The sequence below is a fragment of the Phyllostomus hastatus genome, unplaced genomic scaffold, assembly GCF_019186645.2.
Source record: "Phyllostomus hastatus isolate PE091 unplaced genomic scaffold, TTU_PhHast_1.1 phas_scaffold_78, whole genome shotgun sequence".
In the NCBI taxonomy this organism is placed as follows: Eukaryota; Metazoa; Chordata; class Mammalia; order Chiroptera; family Phyllostomidae; genus Phyllostomus; species Phyllostomus hastatus.
The window spans coordinates 105,291,422-105,317,132 of record NW_025334041.1 but is presented as its reverse complement, the minus strand read 5'-3'; the positions used below and the strand labels follow the sequence as shown (position 1 = coordinate 105,317,132).

Here is a 25,711-nt window from a genome sequence, read left to right as displayed (position 1 = left end):
GTTCCAAGTCCACTTCCAAGTTCATTATGGGCTCTTTTATAATGCATTGCTCCTACAGACAAGGTAAACCCTGTCGTAGGTGGTTCGAGACATTCTGTCATTGACAACAGATTCCTTAACTTGGAGGCAAGTCACCTGGCAAATGTAGCAGGTTGGTAGTATTCACTAAGGAGAATTTATCCAAATAGATAAGAATCAATTGAGTCCTTATGGACACCTGACTCTGTATAGTACTTTGGAGCTTCCAGAGACAACCTTGGTTCAGAAATGTGGAAAGGTATTTGGCACCTAAAATGGGATGATATAAGAGCCAGGAAAGAACACAGGTTGAGTGGCTGCAGACTCCAGCTGGAGACGTGGTCCCGTGGGCAAGGGGGAAAGAAGGGCACGGAGGGCCCGATCATTGCGATAAGCAGAGAGAGAGGATGAGACCGGCTAGAGGGGGAGAATGCTGGGGGCCAGGGTGCAGTGGTAGGGACACATAGGAGGTCTGTGTGCAGAGAACAGACCGGTTTGGAGGCAGCAAGCAGGCCTGCAGTGGGAGTGAGCCGTGTCCAGAAAGACAGCTGGAGTTGAGCTGGGGAAGGTTTGAAATGTCAGATGGAGATTGGGGCATTAGGCAAAGGAGACCCATCAAAGACTTTGGAGCAGGGCTGGAACTTGGCCAATCCGAGGTTTAGGAAAATTAGCAGAGGCAGGAGCATCTGGCTATAAGCCAAATGCCAGGTGGAGACTGTGCGTGGATGAGGGCTTGGGTAAGAACACAAGGACGGAGCTTTGGGGTGGAAGGAGGTGTGGTGCACAGCCAGCTGGCAGGCCGGATGAGTCAGGGTCAGGCCCCAGGTGGGCGGGCAGCCTGCTGCTGCTCACAGAGCCGAGCAGCTCCCGGTGAGGGTGCGGGGAAGCATACGCTCTGTTCCCTGCCGCCTCCCTGCAGGCTGAGGGAGAAAAGCAGGAGCCAAAGAGTTCATTTGCTCTGGAAGTAAACAGAGACAACCTGAGGAAAACATCAAAAGTGCCCAGAAAGCTTCATCTCTTTTTCAGTGCTGATGAGCAAGGGGACACACACAGGTTTATTCCAAGAACCCCACCCCAGTGGCAGAGCCCGCTCCGACCAGGACCAGAGGAGCTGGTGCCTGCTGGGGGGTGGGGGTGGAGGTGAAAGGGTAAGAAATGCTTCTACTCAAATACTTCACATACAGAATTCACACCTCAATTTCTCCTTTTCAAACACCTGGAGGAAGTTTGCTTGAAAGCACTCGGGTTCTCTCTAAGAGCAATTGGCTTCGAAGTTGCATGGCTGAAAGGTTTCAATCATGGCTTCCCCTCAGAAAGGGGCCAACCCGCTGCCACCTTAGGAAATGTGGACTTTGGGGTCATAAGATCCGATATTGTAGAGAAACAGAAATTCCATTTTAAAAGAAAAATGCATCTATTTTTCTATGTTTTATTGTGGCAAGGTATACATGACATAAATTTGCACCATTTTAACTGCTAAGTACTGTTCAGTGGCATTAAGTGCATTCACGTTACTGTGCGACCACCGCCACCCACCTCCAGAACTTTGTATCTTCCCAAAATGACACTCTGTCCCCATTAAACACTAACTCCTCACCACCCCCGGCCCCCCACCACAGCAACCACCACTCTACTCATGTCTTTACAAGTTTGGCTATTCTAGGTACCTCATAAAAGTGGAACATTCAATATTTGTCCTCTGTGACTGGCTGATTTCACTTAACATAGGGGTTTCAAGGCTCATCCACGGTGTAACATGTTCCTCTATAAGGCTGAATAGCACTCTCTTGAACGAATCTGTCACATTTTGTTCATCTGCCCATTGAACCATCCATTGGGTTGGTTCCACCTTTTGGCTGCCGTGAATAATGAACGCTGCCAGGAACACGCAAGTACAACGATATCTGTTTGAGTCCCTGCTTTCAATTCTTTGGGATATATACTTAAATGCAGAATTGCTGGATCACATGGAGACCCTGTTTAATTTTCTGAGGAATGGCCATACCATTGCTTGAGCGGCCGCACCCTTTCACAATCTCATCAGCAAGCAATGCAGAGGGACTCCATTTCTCCACATCCTCACCAATACTGGTTATGTTCTGGATTCTTTGATAATAGCCATCCCAATGGGTATGAAGTGGTATTTCGTTGTGGTTTTGATCTGCATTTCCCTGATGATTAGTGATGTTGAGCACCTTTCCCCGCACTTATCGATGGATTTTTCTGTGTGTGAAATGTCTATGCAGGTCCTTTGCCCACTTTTAAATGTTTGTTTGTTCTTGTTGTCGTCGAACTGTAGGAGTTCTTTTCCCTTCTGTGCTCCCGAGCACTCAGCTCCAGCCTCGCGCCAGGGAGCACTCCAGCCAACAGCGTCTCCGTGGGGGGTTCCAAGTGTGAGCCTGCAGCCAAAGGGAAGACAAAATCTGGAGTTTACTACAGGTAGTCAGGTCAAATACTGTGTAGTCAGACTTTTATATGTCATGTGTCTAGATGTACATGTTACATACACATAACATGTATGTGTATATATTCTGACTCACAGTGAGAAATATGTTACTGTAACCTGCAGTACAAAACGTTGGAGACACAGGCCCTTCAATCTGCCCTCCTCAGAGAGCAGCTAAGCAACCATCTACTGTTTCTCACGCAGCCCCTTGGAAGGTCTCATTTAACTCACTTATCAAAGTATTCGTCCCCCAAAACAGGCCTCTTCTAAAGTGGGGATGAGATGCTGGCTACCTAAATATAAGCAGTTTATATAGCTAATGTGTGCTGACCATGTCCCACGTGTCGAGTGGTCATGGGACATCACGGGGTGGTAATTCTTCCAAGGCAGGCCCCTCTTCATACTAGGGACTCTGAGGCAGGAGACCAAGCGGCCCATGAAATAAGTCTCTCTTTTGGCCTCAGGCCTTCCATGGGCCAGAGCTTGGTGCGGTGAGAAGTGCGCAACACTTTCTGTTCAAGTTTCATTCCTGATGTCACTCACGGGCTGGGCGATCTCAATAAGGACTCAAAGTCTGCCTGAATGCCATCCAGGTGCAGACACAAGGATTCACCTGTAAAACAAGGATGTTAACAATGGGGTCTGCCGCCCTCTCAATGGAGCTGCAAAAGCCACATGATGTAAGGGGTGAACAAGCTTTGTGAAGTGCTCGGTAAATGTCAGATGCCATGCACAAAATACGCTGCCCCTCATCCTGTCCCCGCTGGAACCACAGTCTTCAAGCGGCCTGTGGGGAGGGAGGCCCAGGCCAGGGCCCCAGAAGTCTCCAGCAAGCCAGGAATAGGTACGAGGTCAGCCAGGAACCCCAGGCCAAGTCTCCAGCCTGTGAGCTGTGGGCAGGAACAGCCCCATGGGAGTGCAGGTGCTCTGAGTGCTCAGAAACACAGTCCTCAGCTTGGGACATATTCAGATGCCGGACACTGCTTTAATGTTGACTTAATTCTCACTGTGATAGGTCCTGGCTGATCTCACCCCTGCTGAGCAACACATCTCAGCCTCTGACATGGAAGGTTCTGGTCTGCAAGGAGGAGAGTGTATTCATCCAAATCTGCCCCTCACCACGGGTAGGGATTTCTGTGATGACCTTATCTGGGAAAGTACAATTTCTGACTCATCTTAATACTTCCCACAGAGTCCAGCGCACAGCAATCACTTAGTAGTAATTATTAGTTGAAACTATACAGATGGGCGGTGAGGAAAGTCTCCCCTACAGACTGTCACAACCTCAGGGATTTGCAACCCACTTTCAGAAGAAAGAGAGGGGGATGGGAAGATGGGAAGAGTGCTGCAGTGGCCTGCCCCAGAGGGACGCCTCCTCCTCTCCTGACCACATTCCTAGAACACAGAGTGCAATCAGAACTTTAAGCCCTGGCTGGTGTGGCTCAGTTGGCTGGGTGTCATCAGAACTTTAAGCCCTGGCTGGTGTGGCTCAGTTGGCTGGGCGTCATCCTGCAAGGCGAAGCGACTCTGGTTTGATTCCCGGTCAGGGCACACGCCTGGGCTATGGGTTCGGTCCCTGGTCAAGGTGCATGTGGGAGGCAGCTGATCTGTTTCCCTCTCACATTGATGTTTCTCTCTTTCTCCCTCCCTTCCCCTCTCCCTAAAAATATATAAATAAAGCCTAAAAAAAGAAAAAAGAACTTTACACATGTAAGTTACCCAAATGAATCTCCCAGGCTCTCTAGTTGAGTCTATTCTACTCAGAAAGGTGACCTGAAAGCCCAGAAGGGCTCCCACAGTTGTACCGTGTCCCACAATCAGTGATGACACTCAACATAATGGCTGACCAGCCACAGTCGTCCTGCCTGAGTTGCAACGGGGTCCTCAAGGCTCCTGCTCTGCCAGGCATTAGCCATTTATGTTGAATCAGAAGGTCAGAGCAGGGCAGGGAAAGGCCCGGGGTGACAGGGGCAGCTGGTGTTGAGGATTCAGGGCAGGGGGCATTTATTAACCAACACGAAATTCACATATTTTAAAAAAAACTTTTATTGTTGACACTGCTACAGATGTCCCCATTTCCCCCTCCTTTGCCCGCTTCCACCCATCACCCCACCCCCTCTTTTCTCTGGCCACCACCACACTGGTGTCTCTGTTCTGAATTATGCATATATGCTCTTTGGCTAATCCCTCCACTTTCTTTCATCCATTCCCCTCCCACCCCCGACAGCTGTCAGTCTGTTCCATGTGTCCATGCCTCTGTTTCTATTCTGTTCATCAGTTTATTTTGTTCATTAAATTCCACATATAAGTGAGATCATATGGCATTTGTCTTTCTCTGACTGGCTTATTTCACTAAGCATAATAATCTCCAGGTCCATGAATGCTGCCACAAAAGGTAAGATTTCCTTTTTCACAGCTGTGTAGTATTCCATTGTGTAAATGCATCACAGCTTTTTTAATCTACTCATCTATTGTTGGGTACTTGGGCTATTCCCAGATCTTGGCTATTGTAAATAGTACTGCTATGAACATATATTCTTTTGAATTAATGTTTTGGGTTTCTTAGGATATATTCCCAGAAGTGGGATCACTGGGTCAAATGGCAGTTCCATTTTTAATATTTTGAGGACACAACATACTGTTTTCCACAGTGGCTGCACCAGTCTACATTCCCACCAATAGTGCCCTAGGGTTCCCTTTTCTCCGTGTCCTCGCCAGCACTTGTTGTTGATTTATTGACGGTGGCCATTCTGACAGGTATGGGTGGTATCTCACTGTGGTTTCAAACTGCATCTCTCTGGTGATTAGTGGCGTTGAGTATGTTTTCATGTCTGTTGGTCACCTGTTTGTCCTCTTGGGGAAGTGCCTATTCAGGTCCTTTGCCCATTTTTTAATTAGATTGTTTGAATTCCTGGTGTTAAGTTGTATAAGTTCTTTATATATTCTGGAAATTAACCCCTTATCACGTGTATCACTGGTGAATACATTCTCCCACTCAGTGGGCTCCTTTACCTGTTCTACTACGTTGTGAAGGGGTTAAAAGTTAGTCCTGCCCCTATGGAATCTGCTGGAAATTTCCACCTTAAAGGCATTAGGAATGCACAGTTTAGGACACTGCTATTGTGTTTGTTGTTTTGTATCCTCAGTCTTTTTCTCTGTGTGTTTTAGTTTGAAGAGGTCCTATTGCTATGTCTTCAATGTAGATTTTTTTTTCTACAATGTCCAATCTGTTGTTAAAAACAGCCAGTGAATTTTTCCTCTCAGGTACTATATTCTTCAGTTCTAGAATTCAGTTTCGTTCTTCTTTATATCTTCTATCCCCCTCCTCCCTATCTTCACATTTTTCTTTAAGTCCTTGTGTATGTTTCTAATACCTTTTAAAATCTTCATCTGCTAATCCCATTATCTCTCATTTCTGGGTTTGTATCTATTGACTGGCTTTTCTTCTGATTACATTTTCCTACAGTTATGGCAATAGTGGATGAAGGGTTTTTTTTGAGGCTTATTTATAAACTTTGTTAGGGGAACATCTACAGATACTTAACTGTAGTGCTAATTTAGCCCTTCTACAAATGTGGAATGCTTCTGGAGTTTCTACTGAATCCTCTGGACATTCTACACCATCTCTTCCTATTGGCTGGTTGAAACTCAAACATCTCCCAACTCCGTGTAGGCCTGAGAACCAACCAGTTCATATTTCCTGGCAGTTCTTCACCTAGCACTGTGAAGCTCACTCTCTGCATGTACAATTCTGTATCAGCAGAAGACTCAAGAGGATCATAGGGGTCCTCCACCTAGAAAAGTCTCTTCAGCTATCTTCTAAATTCAGCAAAGCCACTGTGGTTTCCCCTCACTGTGCTGCAATTCAGAAAGTGCTTCCAGCAGAAAGTTAGACGATAGTGAGCTTGCCTCATTTGTTCTTTCTTGCAGGGATCACAGTCCTGTGCTCTGTGCTGTCCAATCTCCAGAAACAGTGGCTTCATATATTTTGTGCAATTTTCCAAAGTTAATTACATTAGGAAGGTACTATAGGTTTAATGTCCACCCTCCCACCCGCCCCAAATTTATATGTTAAAACCTAAAGCCCAAAGTGTTGGTATGAGTAGGTGGGTCCTTCCACAGGTGATTAGGTCACCAGGGCAGAGCCTTCATGAATGGGAGCAGTGCCATTACAAACAGCCTCTACAGAACTCACTAATCTCTTCTACAATGTGAGGGTACAACAAGAAGTCTGCAACCCAGAAGTGGGCCCTCACCAAACCACACTGGTACCCTGATCGCAGACTTCCAGCCCCCAGCAACATGAGAAATACGTTTCTGCTGTTTATAAGTCACCCAGTCTGTGGCATATTGTTACACTGAGACAGGAGGTAGGCATAGCACCAGTTACTTGAGCATGGCAGACATGGGAACCTCTGCACGAAGCACAATCAACATTACAGTTCCCACTTAAATACAAACCAGCTCCCCTGTACCGCTAGCCCCTCGCTCTAGATGGCTTGCCTAGATGGCTCACTGTTCCCAAGAAGTTGTGTGTTGTTCCTTTTTGCCCTGGTGTGTGGCTGTTTTCCCCAGGCACTCTTATCTTACCCCTATTAGCCTCTTAACCACCGGGGCCAATGACACCCTGCTGCAAACCCTGCCCCAGCACACTCAGAGCAAGCTAGGTACTAACAGCCTCCTCCGAACTTCCAGAAGCCTGTTCTTTATCCTCTACCACAGCGCTGATCACATTATATAGTAATTATCTATTGCTCATCAGTTCCTTTCCACCCCCTCCAGCAATTGTGGCTTTCCAGCTCTTCATCCTCTGCCCAGCAATAAAGCTTGGCATCTAGTAAACCCGAATAAAGGCTTGTTAAGTGAAATACTGGTTAAATCAATGGAGAGTAGGAGCGATAGGAAAAAGAGAAGCCTAAGTAGAGATTCACTGTTCTCACACAGACCACTATGTTTTGACATCTGCAGTTGACACAAAAGGAGAAAAGCGAGCACAGTGCCTACAGAATGCTTAGAAACAAAGTTGATTTCTGTCTCTCAAATCCCTGAAATTTGAGAATTGTTGTTGTTGTTACCACTTGAGGCATTATCCTCTTTGCCCACAAGAAAGGGAGGTTTCTGTTAAGGTCTGTTGGTCCTTCCAGCTAACCCATCTGTGAGCTGACCTGGGGCACCCAGGGTAATTCCTCCCTCCCACTCCACATACACACTAGTGGAATCAGCCAGAGAGCTCTAAGTATTTCTGGCAGTCAGTTTTGGCTTTTCTATGGGCCAAAGGGATGAGGTCACCATCACCAATGAAGTCACCTCTGCATGATTCATCTGACATCAGTTCCCCACTCGAAGTGCTCTGACACTTTCAGAGCTTGTCCCAGACGATCCAGGACCCAGGGTCCTTGACATTGTTCAAGGTTCTGCAGCTGCTCCTACAGCTCCCTGGATCCCTAGTCAATGTCTGCCCCAATAAGAACACGGAGGCTGGAGTCCTGACCTGGGGGAGACCCTGGAAGCCTCCATCCTCCCATCCTGGGACAGATCTTGTCACTCCTCATAAAGGCCTTCCCCATGCCTCCAGCAACTGCATACCTTCTTGTCTCAAAGCTGTTACCAGGAGCTCTCAGGACACATTTTAAAGCACCCTAGAACTCTCAAGGGTGAGACCGATCTCATTCTTGAGAACATTCCCACGTTTATAGATGAGAAAGCTGAGGCCCAGAGAAGCGGGCCTCTAACTAGCCTCACAGCTGGGGCCAAATGTCCTCTCCTGGCTGAGCACACTCCAGAGTGTACTCAGAGCTTCTGCTTCTCACAGAGCTCCTACCCTGTTCTCACAGGGCATCCTTTTGGAAAACTAGTCCCAGAAAATGCTGCCTGAAGAAATGGTCCTGTAGGCAAAGGAAGCAAGTCCTTTCTTCCCCTCTAGAAGTGGCAGAAAACGGCCTTGAACCAAGATCTGACCTCAAGGCTGTCCTTGTCTTTTGTACAAAGTATCTTCCAAATTCATTGCATAATCTAAAGCAACAGGCAATGCAAATGCCCACCCACACTTAGGTGTATTTGGAAGAGTCTGGTGAGATCTTGAGTGTGATTCCACCAGGAACTACCGATAAATAATCCAGGAAGTCCTACTGGGACAATGGAAATCAGATTTGGGGTTTGAGAGTTGAGGCCTCGGAAGGGAAGCACAAGGACAGAACAGTGAGCACTTTCCAAAGTGAAATGTCCTTGAACGCTGGGATTAGCTGGAAGCTTTTGGGATAATCGCTTCGCCTCTCTAGGTCTGTTTGCTTACCTGCAACCTAAGGGAGTCTAAGGAAGAGGGCCCAGTTGACCTCTGGGCTGCCTCTCAATGTGAATAAATGAAAGGAAGTGGTTTGTCTCACGTCAGCAGGGGGTGGGGTCCAGTGCCAGTGTGGAGTGTACCCACTCTCCTCCACCCCTTTTTCCCAGTGCCTAATGTTCAAAGCGGCACTACTGGTCAGTGAACAGGACCTGGACAGCCAGGCGTTTTCAAGCTTTGCCCAGGCAGCTGGACAGGGGTTGCTGCCTGGGTCACAGGCCAAGGCTTAGAGCACCAGAGTGTATCACTCCTGAGGGATCACAACCTAACACCCATGAGGGGCACTGGGGATGGCAAGGGGGGCCCAGCGAATGTCTCCTCCAGGGGGAACAAAGGTACATTTGTGGTGTCCACAGCCAGTGGTGTCTTCCTTTTCTGGCTATTGTGGGGTGCTTCAGTGATTCAAGATGCTGTAACTCTCTTAGTCACCAGTTTTATACTAATGCTTCAAGCTTCTGTTGTGAAGAGAATGGTGGCTGTGGGAAGGGGGCCCAAGCGATAAGCCAGGAGTCCCTGCTTTCCAGCCCAGGGAACACCATCCCCCTCCCCCATCACTCCGCGCACCTTACATTTTTTTTCTTTAACCCTCTAAGTCTTTCTTCCTTTCCGATTTCTAGTCTGTTGTGCACTTGGAGGCCCACGGGTTGGCTCCTGCCTTCCGAGTGGAGTTTAAATCTATATGTATAATTTTGCATGACTATTGCGTCATCGTTGGAGTCGTCGTAGCTCCCCAAGAGGCCTCCTGTCTTCTCTCAGCACTGGGGCCTTTGGACGCTTCCGGGCGCTGCGGGCACTTTCGCGAGGAGCCCTCGGCTCCTCCCAAGCGCTTCCCTCTTGGCCCCCTCCCCCAGCCTTACCTTTCTCCCCTCCCTGCTCCACGGCTCCTCCTCCTCGCCCCCTCTCCGCTGCCCGAGAGGAGAGTCAAGCTAGGGTGAGCCGGCGAGGCCGGGAGGCGGCCGCGGGCGGGGCGCAAGAGCCGGTCTGCGGGCACTGGCGAGCAACCCGCACTCGGGGGAGGTGCCTCGGTCCGCCCTCCTCCAGGGCCGGGCGGGGAGGGGGCCCGGACCCGCGCTGGGCGGGGAAAGCCGTCTGGCCCCTCCCCTCTCTGCCCTCCCCAAAGTTGCGGTCTCCCCCGGGGCCCGACAGTCTTATGATCCAGCGGATCCTCCCGGGGAAGCCGGGCTGGGGAGAGGGCGCGGACGCGGAGCGGCGGGGGCAGCAGGCGGGCGCGGCGACCGGGACCCCGGCGGGGATCCGGGCAGTGACCGAGGCGGCGGCTGCGCCCCGGGCCCGCCGCCCCCTCCCCTTGGGCGGGGGGAGCCGCTGAATGGGGCCGGGGGGACGGCCCTGCTGCGCGGAGCGGCGGCGGCGGCGGCGGACCCCCCAGGCGGGCTGGGGTTGAGCCCGGTACCGGGGCGGGGGCTCCGGGGGGACCATGCCCGGAGGCCGGCCGGCCGCAGCATGGCTCACGGGCCCGGCGCGCTGATGCTCAAGTGTGTGGTGGTCGGCGACGGGGCGGTGGGCAAGACGTGCCTACTTATGAGCTATGCCAACGACGCCTTCCCCGAGGAGTACGTGCCCACCGTCTTCGACCACTACGCAGGTAAGCCTCGGAACTGCTGACTAAGGGGCTGCTCCCCCAGCCGGGAACTTTGGAGTAACTTTGGCGGAGCCCCCTCGCTGCCTCCCCTGAGCGCTCTCCCCACCCCTCCCCCGCCGCGTCCTCCGCCCGGCGGCCGTCCCCACCTCCTGGCTTTGCCTCTAACCATCTCCTTTGCGAACAGATTGGACCCCTTTTCCTACCCCTACTCCCACACCCAGTGCCAGCTCCCCGCACTTCCCAAACCCCTTGGCGTCCTGGGGCGACCTCCTTGACCTTCCCACAACCGCCTCCTCTACTGCCCCAAGCCCCCGGGAAAGCATTTGGGGGGCCGGGCGAGAAAGACGCGGCTACGGGACTTGGGAGAAGGGAGTAGGCTGTAGCTGCGGGCCACCTTGTACCCCGACCTCACGCCACTTCACAGTGAGTCGGGCACAAGGGAAAAGGGGTGGCATCTCCCTGCAGCGCTCTCATGCCTCCGGCTGGGTTGGGAGAGGAAGGTCCTGGTGGGGAGCAAAATTGCCTTAGAGGCTAAGTAATTGTGAGCTTTTCTCCCTGCCCCCATTTCTGCCCCTGCAGTCAGCGTCACCGTAGGGGGCAAGCAGTACCTGCTGGGACTCTATGACACGGCCGGACAGGTGAGTGTCTTGGCCCCTGGCCTACACCCTCTTCCCTTTCCAGATTCAGGGAGCCTGGGAAGGGTCGTTGGAAACTGAGGTGTCTAAGGAGGGAGGGCGTGTTTCCGAGGGGCTGCTGTGAGTCAAGTCTTTATTTCTTTTTTCAAGTCAGCAAATTAGGAAGAGGGAAAAAATCCAACAGCAACCCTAGACCAGCCCATGTAACCCCTAGGCTTTGAAAGTTTTTGCCTGTGTGTGCACCTTCTGTATGGTGCTTGGTGTGTGGGTCCCAAACTCCTGTTGCAAAGTGGCAGCGACCAATCGTGAAGCGCCCTTATTTTTGGTTGCAGATGACCAGGTCTCCCTCTCACAGCCTCTGTCTGGTCCCTCATTGGTGAGTGGTCTGCCTGCCCGAGGAGCCCGATTGGTGGAAAATGGCATCATCTAATACGATGGGAAGGCATTTGGTCCTCGTTATGTTTATTACAACATCACTGCACTCTGGGACTGGAGTCCCTGAAAACATAATTGGTGGTGTTACCAGGGGACCACAGGGAAAAAGAAAAGAAATAACAACCATTCAGCCACTCCCTGGGCCAGGGAGGGGCAGGAAAGGTTAGGAGTTCAGTGTGAATCTTGGAAGAAGGGCTTTATTTATTTATTTTCCCTTGGAAGGCCAGGTGATTTTTTTTGGGGGGGGGGGGAGAGATTAGCAGGCAGAAAGAACTTACACACTTCTCCTGGCAGCCTCTGACCGTTATTTGCAAATTAGAGGTGGCTCCTAAAGGATTAAAGTCTCTTCTCTCTCCCTCTGTCCCAGCTCCACCCTCTTCCCAGACCCCTGTTTGCTGTGGAGCTAAGGTGATTGTGTGATGAAGTTTTGCAGAATCCAGCACTGTGATTAGATCTGAAGACTCGGGCAGAAGTTTCCACATGTCACACAGACTTGGGTCCTTGAGGACATGTGAGCAGCTGAAGGGCTTAGTGAGTGACTTTGGGGACCATCCAGTTGCAGCTTCCTTACCCGTTAAGTGGGGCTTAGCACTGAGCCAGGCACACACTGGGCAGGCGCTCAGTGGAGGTACTGTTCTCTCTGGCTTTCCTAGTTTTGGATTTCAGAGTGATGGTACTGGGTTAGAGTCTGAAAAATGTCTTCTTTGGGAGGTGCCTTAATGTGGCCTCTGGGTTCTAAGCCATTAAGTTAGAGCAGCATCTGAGGATTGAGAAACTGTGGCAGTGGGAGGGGCCTGGAGCAACCCCGTTTCTCCAGTCTGACCCGAGTCAGTACAGGCAGTTCTCCCAGGGCCCCTTTCAGTTGCCTGCTTCCAGCTGTCAGAATGCACGGAGAGCAACTTTTAGGTTGTACAGTGGGTAACTTTTAAACAACAGGTTGAAAGGAGACAGCTTTTAAAGTATGGCCTCTATTGTTAACTTCTGTCACTACCCCTTCTTTCCTTTTCTCCTTCACTTGTCACCATGGCCAGCTGTTGACCATGAGCCCTGTCCAACAGGACAGGGATATGTCAGAACTGTTCTGTGCACATTCACGCCTAACATTTACTGAGTTTCTTCCGTATATCAGGCACGGGCGACCACGTGCAAATATCATTGTATTTCCCCCATGAAACAACCTTATGAGATAGGTGATATTTCATCTTTGCAGATGAGGAAACGGGCTCAGAGAGGCGAGGTTGCTGACCTGAGGTCACAGCTCCTGGGAGGTGTTGCCGGGTTTAGGGCATGGTCTGAATCTGCCCACCTGGAGGTGGTTGTACCTGCAAGAAGCCACGGGAGGCGCTGAGGTACCACCTGGGTCGGTTGAATTGCTGGTGCGTCTGTAGACATGGTATTTGGAATCATCACAGCCCTTCTCTGAGTGGGAGTTGTATGCCACCTTTATAGAGAACCCAGATCCAAAGAGTCATCCAAAATTAGGGCCCACTCACAAAACCAGGGCTTTCCATATGTCGTTAAAATTGCTGTTTCCCGTGGAGATTGTAAAATATACACCAAGTGGGATCAACCGACTAGTGAGGTTCAGATAGCACTGTTGTTGCCCAGGGGCGGGGTACTTCCTCTGTTGGCTGAGATGCATATTCGGCCCCCTTGGTGTTTCTCCCAGTGTCTAAAACTTGTTTTTCGATCAACATTAGTGATGACTCATCTTGCAGCAGTGAAGGGTTTATTACTAATAAGCAATCTTAGCAAAGTAATTATCAGTGAGATTCAATGGTAAGTGCCTAGCGGGTACCTAGCACTGTGCTAAGCACCCGGGAGGTCAAAAGAATACATTTAAGGTAGGGATCTGCCGTGGCCGATGACAGCATGGGTGGAAGTGTCTGCGTCAGATGTCTGTTCATGTGTGCTATATAGGAGATTTCTGTTGTACTCGGTCATTAAAGACTCCATGCTTCTCTGAATCCGTAACAGATTAATCTCACAATAACGATAATGACAAACACATGGGAATTTAAGCCTGGTGGTCAGTAGAACCACGGGCTTTGGAACCAAACAGGCTTGGCTTGGATCTCTCCCTTGCTAGTCATGTGATTCCAACTAAGTTATTTTCCTTCTTTGTGCTCTAGCAAAAGTGTGGATAATTTGGCTTTATAACTTGGCTGTGTTTTAGGCCAGCTTATAATGTTTGATGTATGTAAAATCACGGACACTGTTCTTCACTCATAGTGATGTGTAATATGCTACGAGAAATTATGGTGCTCCACCCTGGGCACCTTTGTGGGGGGAAGGGCTCTCGGGTGGAAGAGGACCATGTAGTCGGCCTGGAGCTGATAGCACTTCCGTTGGGATTCCAGATCCTATACTGTTCTCAGCAGAGGTGTGGAGCCAGGTTTGCACTTGGTAATTCATTCCCACAGTCCCCATCAGCGACCCATGGACACAGCCGAGTGCTCCCTGCTCTAAGTGCCCCGTTGTGTCATCTGGTTTTCTATCTGAATCAGTACCTGCATCCTCCATGGTGGAACACTTAGAAAAACTGAGAGTGTGGTGTGGAATTTGAGGAACAAGTGGGGTGTGTAGGTTTCAGCTGATTCTACTTTGGGAGACAAAACGGAATGAGGAGGAAGCTCAGCACTGGGAAACAGTGACTTTCTCCAAGAAGTTCCCTCATGCACGTGGACACTCACTGTGTTTAATAACAGCAACAATACCTCCTTCTGGTTGGAGCTTCTAGTCTATGTGCTTATTCTTCTTGGTGTCTGACCCCAGCAAAGTTCTGACCCCTAAGCAAACATTCACCCAACGTACATGTTAGGGCACTCAAGAGGTGACTGTACAGCCATATCTCATTTCATTGCACTTTGCTTTACTGTACTTCGTAGATGTTGCAATTTTTACAAATGGAAGGCAAGACCCTCCACCAACAAGAAGATTACAACTCACTTTATTGCAGTGGTCTGGAACAGAACCCACAATATCTCTGAGGTGTGCCTATAGTAGATGACCATTGGCGTTCCAGAGCAGGCTGCTCCCCATGCTGACCTCTGCTGCTATCGGGAGAAAGAGGGAGAGGAAGGAATATGAATGTGTGTGTGTTGGCCAGTGCCAGTCTCCATCCCATGTTCTGCTTGGGGACATCTTTCAATGTCCCAACACACTTAGTAGCATCACTGCCAAAGGGAAGCCCCCTTTCCTGGCCAAGCCCCTGGGTGGTCCAGGAGCAGCTGACATTTTTGACTGCTAAGCATTTCTGAGTGGAAGTTGAAGGCAGCGCCTTCCTCCTCACTGGGGCCTTGTGCAGGGGTCTGGCTTCCGGCCTGGACCTGTGGAGCTTCTCCTTTCTTGCGTAGGCTCTGCTCTGCAGCAGCCTCACTGTCTGTTCGGGGAGGGACTGGAGAGATGAGATTTCCCTCCTGCCTCTGCACTGCTTGAAAGCACATGGAAGGTGGGAAGAGCTCTCGCTCTCTGTGCAGATGAGCGGTGGGGAGCTGCCTGCTCTTGAGCTGCTGGCTCCAGGCTGATCTCTTAATCCTTGGCAGAGAGGCAGAACTTGATACCCTACAGAGAAAGAGGACTGATGCCCAGTTTTATCCCAGGTCCCAGAATACCCACACTCAGGAGAGCGTGTTGGGGGTGAGTTTGGGTTCCCTAAAGTTCCAAATTTAGCCACTGCTTCAGTGTGTGGAAGTCCATATGGGTGCTTTTGGGTGTGCTGTTGCTATGTCTGTTAACTTAAATGCGCTCCCTCAAGTTCAAGGGCACATACATGAGCGCTATAAATACCCTTTACTCAGGTGTCCCTTGTGGTTGCTTTTTTAGTGACAAGCGAGATCTGTTTCTCATTTGACATAGCCCAGCAGCTGTGGCTGCCCTGCAAGCCCTCTCGGCACCCAGGGGAGGACTTCCTCTCCAGAAGGGAATCACCATGGGAGGCAGCCTCCGGATCAGCCTCAGAATTCCTCGCCCTGTGCCCTGTGCCCTATGCCATGTGCCCTGTGCCCTGCTATGCCTTCACTGGGCTGCACCCAGGGCCCTGTACAAAGGGAAGGGGGAAAGGGGAGGGCTAGGGTGAGCTCCTCCCACCTTTAGGCAGCATTCCTTACAATATACCTTCCCAAGTAGACTTTTCCCAGATGAGGAAATTGAGAGTGAGTGGGCTTATGGAGAGCAGATGGAGGTGTGGTTAGAAAAAAGTTTTCTTCACTTTGGAGGGGGCCTGTAGGGAATATCAGTAGGGCTTAGGAAGTGCCCACTCACTTTACCCAGGCTCTAGGTCCCTGCAGCCCCACGTTACTTCCACTAGGGGCCCAGGGAGCAGAGTTTGGGAGGAGCCGCAGGGTTTCATGCAGATGGCAGCTGCAACAGGTGAGATGCTGGCACTAAGCATCCTGGTTTCCCTTAGTAACCTACTGTAGATTTGTTATCTGTACATTTTGCTAATCTTTTAGAAGCTATTTATGTCTCCAGCCTGCACCACATCGCTTGGAATGCTGGCTTCCTCCTCTGTGTTGGGAAGGCGGATGGCCTCGGCTGGCTCCAGAGCCTTTACAGTGCCCAAATGCCCTGTGTTTCCTACCCGGAACTCTGCTATGGGTTTGGGATGTGCCAGTTCAGACAGGCAGACAGGGACCTGGGGTTGGGGACAGCCTGCACCAGCTCTGATTGGTTTCTCTTTGTGCCTCAGATGGGTCTGTCCCCTTCCTGACCCTGTCATCCATCTGGCTTCTCCACTTCCATCCTGGTCCTCGAGGTTTGTGACAGTAACAACTCTGGGAGCCAAACCTTTCTCGCAGACGTGTCAGGAAGGAGTGTCACAAGCATACTGCTGGGGTGGGGGCAGTGTGTGGCTCCCAGGGAGCTGAGCATATACTGCCATTTTCTGTGTGTGCCGGGATATGGGAAAGGCGGAAGCATGGCTTTAAAGCTCGTGGGTCAGAGGCCTAGCGGAGAGCTGGGTTTTTGTGGTTTCGTTGGGGAATTTGGGGTTCCAGGAGACGAGACCAAATGGTCCTGAAACAAAAGAAAACAAGGCAGCTCTCCATGGGGGTGTCAGTGTCGAGCAATGACACTCGTGTCGGTGGTGGCAGGTCCTACCAAGGGGGCTCAGATGCGGACCAGCAGTCCTGCGCGGAGGAGGCAGGGGAGCAGTGACACAGAAACGAAACCAAGGACCACACACGTCTGTTTAAAAAACGAGAATTCATGAGCCTCTGCTGAATTTCCTTTCACTTGGAGGGGCTTGGTTTTGCCCTAATCGGGCATGCTAGCATCAAGGGGCAGCTTTCCGTGCCCTCAGCACTTCCTTCTTCCTCTTTTAGTTTCAGGCAGGCAGCTGCTTTGCCGGAGGAAGCGATGGTTCCCACAGCAAGGGGCGCTGCGCGGGTGGCAGGCTGGCCGTGGCTGGGTCATCGGAGCCCCCCGCCCGGGGTCTCTTGGCTCCTCCAGAAGAGACGCCCCAGACCCGCTGCCTGCCAGCACCTCCTGGGCGGGTTCTTGCCCTCTCTGCGCTCCACGAAGACAGGTCACTGTGTCTGTGTTTTTCTCTGCCACGTTTCCAGCACTTAGCCCAGAACCTGGTGCGTGGAAGGCATACCTCAAATATTTCTTGGAGTGAGTTGAGTCTCATTTGGCTGTCAAGTCATTTTTGCTAAAAAGTTAACCAAAGACTCAGGTTTTACCTATTAGACAATAGCTTCAGGCACAACCACTTTTTGGAGGAAAAAAAAAAGCTTTGTCAATCCAGTAGATGTCTCCAAGGTTCAAAGGAGTGATGGTATGGAGGGGTGCAGCAGGCTCCCAATTTATCCCCACCTGGACCCTGGGGCGTGTTGGTCACCAGTGTGCTCCATCCCCCAGAACTGTCTCTCAGGCTCACGCCTTTTTAGCTTGTTTGAGATCAGCTTTCTCTCAGATCTCCTTAGGAGGAGGCAGCTGGACAGTGAAAGTATGGGTTTTAGGTTCTCCAGTCCAGGTTTGATCCCAGCTCCTCCTCCTTGTAGCTGAGAGACTATGGGCCAGCCAGCCCACCTGCGTGAGCCCGCTCCCTGTAAACAGGAGACTGTGTACCCCACACAGTTGCTGTGAGGGGGAGAGATGAGGTGTGGTTGCCTCCTGTGGCCTGGTGCTCAGCCTGTGGTGACTGAGAGTGACGACTGAGAGTGACGGCCCAGACCAGCCCCAGGGGGAGAGTGGGGGTGGGGGTGGGGGACTCCACACCAGTTCAGTGCAGCTGGGGTTGAGTCAGTGCCTGCTGTGGGTTCCGACCTTCTGTGGGAGAAGGAAGGGGGGATCAGATTGCAGAAGGGTCCACCTAGAAAACTGGAAAAGCTCATTATGTGAAACCCATCTGAGAATGGTTCCAACTAGGAAGAGGGGGCCGGGGTGAGCTTTCTGGAAGATCTAACCTTTCAGGAAGAGATGAGAAGCAGTAGGATATCCTGGTTGCCTATCTCTGTGGGGTCCCACACTGCACTGCCAGGGCCCACTTCCCAGCGAGGAGCTCAACCTCTCAAAACCTCAGTTTCCTTACTTGTGTAGTGGTGATTATGTTGTCATCAGATCCAATCAGAGCTTCTCAGCTGTCAGGTAACGGATTTTCCCAGGCTTAAGATTGATGGGCGGGGCCTGTGACAGATAGCCCGGGACTCAGGTTGTACCTTCCAAATGGAGCCAACCTCAGTCACTTTACCCACGGCTCCCCCATCCCACCCACTGTGTGCTGAACACATAACATCATTTCTCCGTATCACCAAGTGAAAGCTTGGGGTCATTGGACTAAATGAGGTCACACCAGGCAGAGAGCCGGGGGAACCCATACCCTGGGTGGTGTGGAGCAGCGTTGGGTGTGCAGGCATGGGGGTGTCCCAAATGTATCTTTTTATGAATCTCAGACCCCTGCTATCAGTGTCAACATGTGGAGTGAGGTTGATAACTAAATTAAGGAGTTTTTCACCCAGTAACTGACAACTTAGTAATTAGGAGATATTAATCTGGTGCTGTGTCGCTTGTTGATTTGAACAGAAGGAACGAAAAGTGAGGGAAGGGGCCCAATGTCGTTTGTCACTGTTTCCTTTTGAGTGACTGGTGGGAGCAGCGAACCAGCCAATCCCTGACTTGCCAGCCCTTCCTGGCCTCAGGTGAGAACTTGGGGTTTAATAATAACTCACTGGTCATCAAGTAACATTTTTAGAGAACAAAGCATGTTGCGCTTGGGGCTTCTCACCTGCTGCAAAACTAAAGGAAGCAAACGGTCGCCTCCCTGCATAGGTTTTGCGAGACTCAGGGATTCGTTCCAGGCATCTGGGAAAAAGCAACACCGGAGTTACGGGGCAGGCTGTCCCCTCCAGTCCGGTTTCTTCATGTTAATTACTCCCGCCAAGCAGCTTGACAGTGTCTCCTTTCATCACAGATACCCTGTCGTCGAATATTTCATGTGAAAAGTGCATTGCGTTTCTGGACAGAAGAGTTGGTGGAGTGGCAGCTCCAGATGGGACAGTAGGGGCCGCTTCTAAAATGTCTCCGCAAAAACATGTATTACCCCCCCTCCGCCCACCTGGGAATGTAAGGGTGTTTTGTCAGTTTGTTCATTAACCCCGACTCCTGCTTAAAAAGAGACATGCCTGGGTGGCACGTGCTGGTGAGCTGGTGAGGGTACGGGAGGAGCTCAGTGCTGTGTGTGTGCAGGTGCGGCCTCCTTCCAGGAAGGAGGAACAGGGACTCTTCTGTGGTGACGGGAGCTGTCTCTTCCCAGGCTCAGGTGACAGGCGTTCCTTGCTGCCCCTCACCCCTGCTCTGTCTGCCAGCCTTGACTCACATTAGCTTGCTTTTTGGGGGCCACCCAGCAGGACAGCTTTGGCCTGCAGATGGCAGGTGTCTTTGCTGTCCCAAGCAGCTGCCCCAGCCCTTTCTTTCCTCCTAGAATCTTCTTATTCAGGTGAAAACTGCCATTTCCAATCTGTTTGTCCCTCTTCCATTTGACTATGCCCTGAATACACACGAAATTTTTTCTGTCAACCTGCTACTCATTTTGCTTGTCACTGTGGGCTGTCCCCATTGGCACCACCTCTGCATGAGCGCCCATATCCTCCTGCCTGGGTGGGCTGTCGGGACTAGACGGAAACATTCATGCAGTCAGTGAACAAACACATTCCCCAAGCACCCCGTCAGGGCTGAGACCTGAGCCAGGGGCAGGGCTTACAGGACCAGTCAGGCACAGGCCCTGCCCCCAGGAGCTCACAGTTCACAAGGGGCCAGCGGTGACCGTGAGCGATGGGAGGAAGGCAGGTGCATGCCTGTCACTGGGGACACAGAGGAGGCCTGGTTCTGCCCCTCCAAGGAGCTGAACTGGTCTTAAGAGCTGAGGTGACCATGGGGTTCTCCAGGTCGATTTTTGGTGGAGAAAGTTGCTTAGACTGAATTCTTACATATACCAGGTACTTAAGAAGAGTTTGATTTCTGCACTGGGTGTGCGTCAGATGTGTGACTCGAACCAGCATGTATCTCCAGAACACTTAGAAATCAGAATTCTCGGGTTCCACCCCAGACCTGAATTGGATACTTGGAGACATCTCTCTTACAGTGAGCCATGCAGGTGGTTCTGATGCAGGCGGAAATGTCAGAGCCACAGAGAGGGTTTAATGAGTGTTTGTGGACTTGTGTGCCTCCCCTTAGCAAGCCACCTCCCCTCCCCCTTCTTGCAACACACACACACACACACACACACACACACACACACACACACAGGCACCCTTACTGGACACAGTGCCCCTGGAGTGCATGATTCATTCATTTTTAACGCCTGCCCCAGCAAACACGCCTCCTTTCTCGTTCTTTACACTTGGCTGTGACTCCATATTTGTTGCAGTGAATTGATGCATTCAGCCACTGGTGCTGCCTTCCTCCCTCTCCTGGTGGAGATGGGGCCAAGGCACGCTCAGGAAAAGGCAGAGGCAGAACTTTCCAAGCCTCCCTTAGCTCCACTGGGACACCATCTGGCCCAGGGCTGTGCACACAGTAGGTTCCATGGGCGTTCTTTGATGAGCCATTTTCTCTCCCATACATGAAGCGGCCAGACTGAGCGGGGCCGGGGCCCGGGCTCGGGCCCTGCCCCATTCACTGTGGCTAAGGTTAGCACTCTGGGTGGTGACAGGCCTTCCCCGGAGGAGGATGCCAGTGTGGTTAGTGCTAAATTAGTTCCAAAACAACAAATGGGTGATGAGGTCCTTTTGTACTAACACTACCCAGGCAGGTCCCCAGGAAAGGTGGGGGGAAGGGCTGTTGCTCAGACACCCTTCATGGCAGTAATTACTTCTCCGACTGACCTAAGCTTTCTGTGTCAGTGTGCTCCTCCTTCGTGCCTCCGTTCTCCTGCACACGAGCGCGCACACACACACCACACTTAAAGGTTCTTTCTTCCTTCCATCCTCCTCCCTTCCTCTCTCTCTCTATCTCTCTGCCCTCTCTCCTTCTTTTTCTCCCTCCCACCCCCTGCCTGCCCTCGGCCACCAAAACTGTTCCGGTGTACAAAAGCCATCCTTTTTCAAATGGCATAATGATTGGGATTACAAATGAGTTGGCTCAAAGTGTGCTTCCTTTAAGAGCCACTGCTGAGAAAGAGCATTTAATCCTGATTGTCCAGTTCAATTAAAATTCCATTTATCCCGGCTTCATTTTCAAAGGACAGTCTTCCCCAGCAAGCTGGTTTGGGGCTTACATTTACTACCTTAGGGGGTACCCAGTGGGGTCCTTGCCCTGAAGGGATGGGGTGGTGGGAGGTGGCTCCTGGTCTTCATCCAGCTGCAGAAAGCCAGAAGGCCTTTTGGGGCTGAGGTACCCTGTGCCTTCCTCCTCAGTGACTCCAGCCCGCTGGAGGTTGAAGTCTTTCCTTCAGTTTCAACTGGACAAATTGTCTGTTGGTTGTAGTCTAAGCAAGCATTTGGTTCTATTCACATGTAAATCTCTACTCAGCACCCAGACTTAGCACAAGGTTTGCCCTGCCCCCAACCCACCCTGTAAGAAAGCAGGTGTGTGTTGGATTTAGGAGAATGTTTCAGAAAAATTATTATGGAAAGAACCTTGGCCATGATGTTACATCACCTCCACACTGACTTTCTTATCAGCCCACTTTGAAGGAAATTTGGGTCTGTCTGGACATTACCGAAGGTCTTTAAAATCAGGTTTAGGGGGTCATTTTAATGCATTGCTCGTTTAAGCACAGTAGAACTGGTTTCTTGGAAAGGCTGCCAGCTGTATTTGGATAAAATATTGGCCAGGGTGTGTATTGTTCTCCAGCAAGTTCTGGTCTTTAGGAATCCTTCCGCCTGTGTGATCTCAGGTGTCCCTCCAGGGTGTGCGGTGGCCCTCTGTTGGAAGGAAGGGAAAGAGGGAGCCCAGAATGAATGGGCTGATGACCCACTCAGCTCTGCCTTGACCGCAGGGGAGACCCAGCTGCTGCCGGCCACCCTGGGGGGCCCTGCCATCCTGCTGCCTGCCCCACCAGGCCAGTGTGGGAGCCAGGCCAGCGTGGGGCAGCCGCGCCTAGGCAGCCTGGTGCTAATGAAGAAAGCGATTCCTCAGAATTCCTGGTGGACCAAACTCTTCAATGTACAGGTTTATTCCTATTGCTTTAAAAAAAATTGAGATATAACTCACATTCAGTGGATTTTATATATTTAGAGTTGCACAACCATCAGCACTATTTTATTCCAGAAGGTTTTCATCACCCCCTAAAGAAGCCCTGTACCTGGTTAGCAATCACTGTATTCTCCCTTCCCCCCCAACTCCTAGCAGCCACTAATCTGTTTCCCGTCTCTCTGGATTTGCCTGTTCTGGACATTTCATTGAAATGGAATCATGCAATAAGTGACCTTTTGTGCCTGGCTTCTTTCACTTAGCATAATGTTTTTGAGGTTCACCAGTGTTGTAGGATGTATCATATTTCATTTCTTTTTATGGTTGAATAATCCTTGTCTTTCCCTTTTCTGCTCTTTTGTCAGCCTTTATTACAGGGACAGTTTACCCCCAGGCTCTGGGAACCACGTTCCGGGTTGTGAGGCAGAGCGTGAGGGCCTGCTGGGTGCACACATCTGGTGCTGTTTTCACCGGGCCTTCGGTGGGGTGGGGGTGGTCTCCCCGCCACCCTCCCAGTGTCCTGGTTTTCTCTGTGCCTCTGTCCATAGTCTCTCCTCCCTCCCTCTCCATCCTTATGTCTGCATTTACCGAATTCGTGAGTATCAGGCAAAGGGAGTGAGGAGCACGAGGATCCATCAGATAGGGTTCTTCCCCTGTGGGAGTTTAGAGTCCAGTGGGAGGGGAAGATAGACACTGATGGCCAAAATGCAAGTAGAACGTGGCACGTGCCAGGAGAAGGTGACAATGGGGAAGTGTGAGGAGTGTCGTGAAGGCGCCCAGCTGCCGGGCCGCTTGCCCAGAGCCTCTCAGAAGATGGGCCGGGCCTCACCGGGGCTGCCCGATTCGGAAACTCGGTTTTCCCGAGACACTCACGGGCCCCTCAGGCTGCAGGTCTGATCTGTGTCGATTCATAAAGATCCAGATATAAATCAGGTTGCCAAAGGATTAGCTCACCCTGTGGTGTCAGCGGAAAAATGAACACAAGACATAAACCAAAAGCTCACAAAAGAAGAAAAGCAAATAGCCAGTGAACACATGATGTGCAAAGGCATGCAACTAAAAACTTTTTTTTTTCACATGTCAGATTGGACAAGATGGAAAAAAAACTGTTACCCAGGAGTTAGGGAAGTGAATGCTCTGTGTACCGTTGTTGGAGTAAAATTGGACACCAACCATTTGGAGGTTCTTTGAAGGATCGTAAGACTCAGTTTCAGTGTGTTGGAGTGGGGGTGTCCCCAACCCACGCAACAGGCAGACACCAGCAGAGTTCTCCAGGAATTCAACCAAAATTCTGACACTACCTACCCAGAGATAGCATCAGCTTCTACAGGTTAAGGGGTCAGTCAAGACTCTCCCTACTGCCCTCCCCACCTCTTCCACTTCAGACACCAGCCTCAAGCCCAGGCTGTTTACCTGTGCCTCTGACCAACCTGGTTCAGATAGGAGGTTCCAAGGACCCCCGCCAACTCTGGGTGCCAACTGCAAGTCCAGGTTGTGACCTGTACTTCTGACCAACTGGTTATAAATCGGCTTCCTGTGAGAAAAACTCCTCCTCAAGGGGTTCAGTTAATTTGCTACAGCAGCTCACTGGACTCAGAGAAACATGTTACCAGATCACAGGTTTACTGTAAAAGGACATAGCTCAGAGGCAGCCAGATGCAGAGCTGTATAGGACGGGGTATGTGGGAGGGGGCGTGAAGCTTTCAGGCTGCCTCTGTGCATGCCGGTCTCCCAGCAGCTCCACGAGCCCCCCTCCCTGGCCGTCTCCAACCCGTGTCCTCTGGGTTTCTGTGGGGGCCTCTCTGCGTAGGCCACTGTTGCACAGTTGAGTGAATCATTGGCCATTGGTAGTTGATTCAACCTCCGCCCTCTTCCTTCTCCCTCCCCGGAAGTGGTCGGGGGCAGCTGGGGCTTCCAGTTCCCACCCTCTGGTCACATGGTTGGGTGTCCTAGAACGGGGTCCCGTCCTCAGGTAGGGTCCAGAAGCCACCTCACTAACATAATAAGACATGTTTTCGTGCTCTTGTCACTTAGGAGATTCCAGGGGTTTTAGGAGCTCTGTGCTGGAAAGCAGGATCCGAACCAAATATGTATTTCTTATAAATCACAATATCTCAGAGGTTAATTTGGCAAAAACCCTTACATTTTGATGATCCATTTCTTTAAATTTATGCCAAAACATTCAGAGTATACAAATGTTTACATAAAGCGGTAGTCCTCACAGCAATATTTATAATAGCGGTAAATTATAAACATATTAATGTATAGTAGAAAGGGGTTCAGTAACTGATAGCATGGTGTGTATTACAATAATCACAGCCATTAAAAACTGCCTTCAACAACTATTTAAAGATACGTGAAAAGGTTAATGATGTGTTAAGTGTAAAAAAAAGCAGGAATAAAAACTATATATAGCATGATTACAACTTTAAAGAACATGCATATGTACATATAATGTGCAAGGAAAAAATTGGAACAAAACTGTCTGAATGTTAAAGTGGTTAGCCCTAGGTGGTGATATTGAATATTTGTAGTAATTTCCTTCTTTATACTTTATTCTTTTTTCCTCCAATTTTATTTTATTTATTTACTTTTGTTTTCTCAATCCTTACCCAAGGACATTTTTTTTTTCATTGCCTTTTAGAGAGAGAGGGAGAGAGAGAAACATCAATGCAAGAGAGATGCATCGGTTGGTTGCCTCCCGTACCTGCCTTTACTGGGGACCACACTACAACCTAGGTATGTGCTGTGACCGGGGATCTAACCTGCAGCCCTTTGACCATACAAAGACACTCCATCCAACTGAGCCACACCAGCTAGGGCCCTCCAGTTTAATAAAAAAGTTATTTTAGCTCTGGCCAGCGTGGCTCAGTTGGTTGGAGCATTGTCAGTAAACTGAAGGGTTGTGGGTTCGATTCCCAGTCAAGAGCACATGCCTAGGTTGTGGGTTTGGTCCTTGGTCTGGGTGCAAACGAGAGGCAACCAGTCTGTGTTTCTCTCTTGCGTCAGTGTTTCCCTCCCTCTCTCTCTCCCCCTCTCTTTCCCTCTCTCTAAAATCAACAAGCATGTCCTTGGGTAAGAGTAAAATAAGTTATTTTTATTAAAGTTATATGTGCAGATGGCTTAAAGAGTCAACAACTTTATAAGATCCTGTTATGAAGAAACAAAAGATCCCTCTCCATTTCCCCTACAGTAAAGCCATTTCTCACTCCCCTGAGGCCACCACGTTCAATTCTTAGCTGTTTATTTAGGTAAAAAAAAAATACCCTCTGTTGACTTTAAACCATGCATGATGGGGTTTCACACCTACTCTCCACTTCCTGTCCACTTTTTCCCAGGAGCTACATTGTAATTTGATCAGCGGTTATATATATATTTTAATCCTCTACTGCCATTTGATTATTTAAAAAGTTTATCCTTTGTATGTGACCCAACATTCAGGTATTCCGTTGTAACAGGGTGCAGCCAAGAGGGGGGGCCCAAATAGGGATTTGAAATGGGGTCCAGAACTCAAGGTGTCCAGGAAATATTAGGATGTCCTCACCACCGCCCCCCCACAGGTGTGGGTTGGGGGAAGGGACAAATGGAGCAGGGCCATTGAG

General features: G+C 50.4%; 1 protein-coding gene and 1 long non-coding RNA gene across 3 annotated transcripts in view; one reads left to right on the top strand and one right to left on the bottom strand.

Annotated features, from left to right (window-relative positions):
* Positions 1-1,461: 1,461 nt before the first annotated feature.
* LOC123812032 lies at positions 1,462-9,863 on the bottom strand. The gene is made up of 3 exons (XR_006784475.1): positions 9,662-9,863; positions 2,869-3,077; positions 1,462-2,417 (listed from the first exon to the last, which is right to left on the bottom strand). It is a non-coding gene; the product is annotated as an uncharacterized LOC123812032 (long non-coding RNA).
* RHOQ (ras homolog family member Q) overlaps positions 9,862-25,711 on the top strand; it is a 41,887-nt gene continuing 26,037 nt past the window's right edge. The window contains exons 1-2 of one of the 2 annotated variants that reach the window (XM_045828641.1): positions 9,862-10,407; positions 10,984-11,042. In XM_045828641.1, the coding sequence (XP_045684597.1) occupies positions 10,266-10,407; positions 10,984-11,042 (201 nt within the window). In that variant the 5' untranslated portion in view covers positions 9,862-10,265. The remainder of the gene's footprint in view (positions 10,408-10,983; positions 11,043-25,711) is intronic. The other variant, XM_045828642.1, reaches the window with a different exon arrangement.